The 4047-nt window shown below is 27.1% G+C and overlaps 2 protein-coding genes across 3 annotated transcripts in view; one reads left to right on the forward strand and one right to left on the reverse strand.

Moving 5' to 3' along the window:
* The window catches only part of LOC117178270, a 2868-nt gene extending 2083 nt beyond the window's left edge, over positions 1-785 (reverse strand). Inside the window, exon 1 of one of the 2 annotated variants that reach the window (XM_033369624.1) lies at positions 694-785. The gene's annotated coding sequence lies outside the window, so the exon portion shown is untranslated. Of the gene's footprint in view, positions 1-306; positions 366-693 lie in introns of those variants that run through there. The other variant, XM_033369625.1, reaches the window with a different exon arrangement.
* The window catches only part of LOC117178271 (V-type proton ATPase subunit G), a 14195-nt gene that overhangs the window by 6537 nt on the left and 3611 nt on the right, over positions 1-4047 (forward strand). Inside the window, exons 2-3 of the mRNA XM_033369626.1 lie at positions 2626-2726; positions 2843-2941. Coding sequence (XP_033225517.1) covers positions 2626-2726; positions 2843-2941 — 200 coding nt within the window. The remainder of the gene's footprint in view (positions 1-2625; positions 2727-2842; positions 2942-4047) is intronic.

The following is a 4047-nucleotide window of genomic DNA, read 5'->3' on the forward strand; positions in this document are numbered from 1 at the left end:
ACACACGCGCGCGCGCGCGCGCAGAGCAAGTAGATAAACAAAACGCACCTAGCCAAACGTCATTAAAAAAAAAAAATCCGAACGCATAAAATAAGTGGCCAATAGTAAATAGACTTGAGACTTTTATTGGCTCAGCCAATAAAAATATATATCTATCTCTTTGTATCAAATGTAGTAAGACCGAGAGAAAAATCTTCTTATTTGACATTCTGTTACCCGGAAAAATTTTTTCAAAGCGCATGTTAAAAAACGAAAATAAATATTTTTTAAATGAAAAAAATTGTCATTTCGGGTAAGAATCAGCACATTTCTTGAAAAAGCAGAAAATCAGCACAAGGGACAAAAATCAGAACATGTGCTGGCAAATCAGCGCGTCTGGTAACCCTATTTTTACTTCTGTTGTGAAGTTACATAACCTCCAAAGTCTAGCAATGCTAACGCTGATCTCTTTCGCATTGGTGTATCTCATATTATGAGAGCCAGAGGTATCTCATATTATGAGAACCAGATGTATCTCATATTATGAGAACCATACCGTGCAACTAAACATTTATGGCGCCTAACCTGTACAGTGAAAAACTTGAACACTGTAATCGATATTTTCCTACTTACTTATTCAATCCCTATCCTTCCAGGCAGACTTTACTGCTAAATATTTATTTAATGCATAATAAATAGGGTTAAAAAACTTACCTTCCAAGAACTCGACCACCAGCGATTTCACAAAAAGTTCGCTTATATTCTTTAGAAGCACAACAGAAAATTGACTTTACCTCGAAATGACTTTTTCTTCGAGGGGTGCAAATTAGGGAGAGAACCAACAGAGTGCGCCTCTTAGTTTAGCTGAAACCTCGCTATCTCATATTAGGAGAAATATCTCATATTCGTGTACTCTTCTCTACAATTTTTTCTTATAATTGCATTTTTTAAATAAAAATTATTTGTTTACTTAAAATTTAAACTCCTTTGTTAAAAATATATTTTGATGTTGAAGATTTATAATTTTAATTGAAAAATCAGCTGTTTCTTTAGAAAGTAGGCTTTTTTTAATTAGTTTTTTCTTTGGCTGCAATTTTTGTTTACTGAAAATTTAACTATTCCACTTGACCATGAAATACAAAGTATTTTATTTAAAGTATTTGAACTAAGCAATGGCCGATAATTGTTCACAAATAAAAATTTTCGTCATTAATAATACTAAATAATTTAAAAAATATATTAATAATAATAAAAACAAGTGGTCAAAAATAAATTCAAAGCGTTCAAAATTGAAGAATTTTATCAAATTGAGAATCCGTAAATTATATTATTTCAGAATAAAATTTCGAAAATATAAAAAATTAAAAACTCTAAAAATTGATCAGTTAAAATGAAAAGAAATTGAAATTGCATTAGCGCTTTTGAATAAAAATAAATTTTCAATTTGATACTACTTTAAAATACATTGAATGCTTCAAAGCCAAAGCTGATTAAATTGTAGAATTTTTTATTTTTGTGACATTTAAACAAAAAAAATTAAAATTGATTCCAAGAATTTGTCTAAAATAAATGAATTAATGTTTCGTTATTTTTACCTTTCAAAATATACATTTTTTAAATAATAAACCTTTAAAATTGAATTAATCGATAAAAACGTTAAAAGTAAAAAGCAATTTTTATTAGAAAAGTTTTCAACACACTATCCCAATTAAAGGGCAAAAATTCTTTGCATTGGTATTAACAGATTGTAAAAATTTTAATTTATTTATTTTTTCTATATCTGTTAGATATAATAATTTAATCAAATATTTAGGTCCATTTAACAATTTTTTAAACTTTAAAGATTGAAAAATTTGTTATTGCGGATTTAAAAATTGGTAATGTTTTTAATATTAGGTAATAGAAACCCACGGACGCGTGAACTTCTAGCTACTTTTTAATATTTTACATTCCCTTGTTGTGATTTAATTTTGTAAGTAATTACAACAATTATTTAATTAGGATTTACTTTAGATAAATTTAGGTCTGAATTTGAAAACTAAAGTTTAAATTATTTATAAACAAAATAATTTTTAGGGAATTTAAATTGTGAGTATAAAAATTTACAATTTCATTAAATATTTTATTTAACAATATGAAAGTAACGAAAACTAAAAATTCATTATTTTATTTCATAATTCTAAATTTAAGCGTGAAATTTCGAATCGAAATAATGGTCTCGAGTTCATCTTTTTGTTGAAAGTGTAATTTTTTAACTTGAAGAATTAGGAATTTGAAGCCGTTTGAATTGAATTTAATATAATACGCACATTAATTTGACCTGAATATGCACTGACTTTTCAGTTTAACAAGATAAAGAAAAACATTTGTTTGAAATATTATTCAAATTCCTGAGCTTTAGGGACAAATTCAAAAATTCATTAATTATGTTTCTAGAATTATTAATTAATGGATGTGGTTGATATATTAAAGAATGTCTTGCAATACAATTGGTCATTTTAAAAAAATGCGAAATATTTGAATGGCTCCGTACTATGAAAAATGATACCATGAATAATTAAATGACAATTGACCGAGAAAAATGGAAGATTGAAAAAAAAATGGTAAGAAAAATTGTATTGTTAACTTTTTTTTCCATCTTTGTAGGCAAGGCCCTGCGTTTAAAGCAAGCGAAGAAGGAAGCTCATGATGAGATCGAAAAGTACAGGGAAGAGCGTGAGAAGCAATTCCGTGAATTTGAGGCCAAGGTGAGTTTGAAAACTGACCAATTAACTTCAGCTAATAAGTGAAGCTGCCAATTCATTCAGCAAACACTATACATTTTGAAGATCTCTTTATCAACATAAATCCATGTTTTATTTAGCATATGGGCTCAAAAGAAGACGTGGCTGCTCGCATCGATGCTGATACTCAGCTGAAGATCGAGGAAATGAATATAGCCGTCGGTCATCATAAGAATACTGTGAGTAATAAAAATATTTCTAATAAATAAAGGGATCACAGCCAGTCCCCTATTTTGATCCAAATCCCCCTATAATCTTCACATTTAAGAATTTTGTCCATTTCCTCCATTTTTAAGCTACTGGGGTAATGGGTAGAATTGCCCCCCCCCCCCAATTATTGCCCATTTTCTTTAAATATAAGTAATTAAGAAATATTTATAAATAAAACATAATAAGCAGGGCAAGATTGTTCTCAACACTCCACATTCTTCATATTTATCAGTTTTAATTGTCAATATTTTTCAATGTAAAAAGAATATAAAAGAAAATTGTTGACGATCTGGGCAACAAAAAAATGAGAAAAAAAATCTGACATTATTGATTGTATTTTTCTTATAAAATTTAATTTAGAAATTAAATTTTATTCTCTTTGCCCATCTAAATAATAAAATTGGCGAAACGGACTCCATGAAAATCTTGCACTCATTGTTGTTAAATACTTGATTACCTCAATTTCTGCATTAGAAACTTAAATTTTAAAATAAAAATTTTGTATTGCATATAATTCTTTGACAAGAAGGCAGCTATTCTGTTTTTATCATTTGAAATTTCTGCACCATCATGTTAGTAGATCAAAATTTCCAAATAAGTATTTTAATTGATCCAATTTATTTCTGAATGTTTCCGAATATTATAAAAGTTACAATTTTAATTGTAAAGTTTTTTTAATATTGAGATAAATAATCAAAAAACCATCTGTAAGATTTTAAGAAAAAAACTTCAAATTTTTCTATGATTTTGTCAAATTTGAGGAAAACTTAAAATATTTCTTTTTAATTTTAAAGTCTTAAAAGTTTTTAAAAGATTAAACAAGAATCTGAAATTTGAAGAGTTCAGAAAATTTTAAACTAAATGAAGATCTATGGTGATTTTGAGTGTTTAGTAGTGATTTTGAATCCAAGTTTATTTTAGGAGAATATTCAAAAAGATTTCTAAAATAGGAAAAAAAGAAGAATTTCGAAGATTTTAAGGCCATTTCTTCTATTTTGCAGAATTTTTCTAAACTTATAGAAAAAATTCGAAAAACAACTTAATATTAGAAAAAAATTTTAAAGAAACTTAAAAC

This window comes from Belonocnema kinseyi, chromosome 8, assembly GCF_010883055.1.
Source record: "Belonocnema kinseyi isolate 2016_QV_RU_SX_M_011 chromosome 8, B_treatae_v1, whole genome shotgun sequence".
NCBI lineage: Eukaryota > Metazoa > Arthropoda > Insecta > Hymenoptera > Cynipidae > Belonocnema > Belonocnema kinseyi.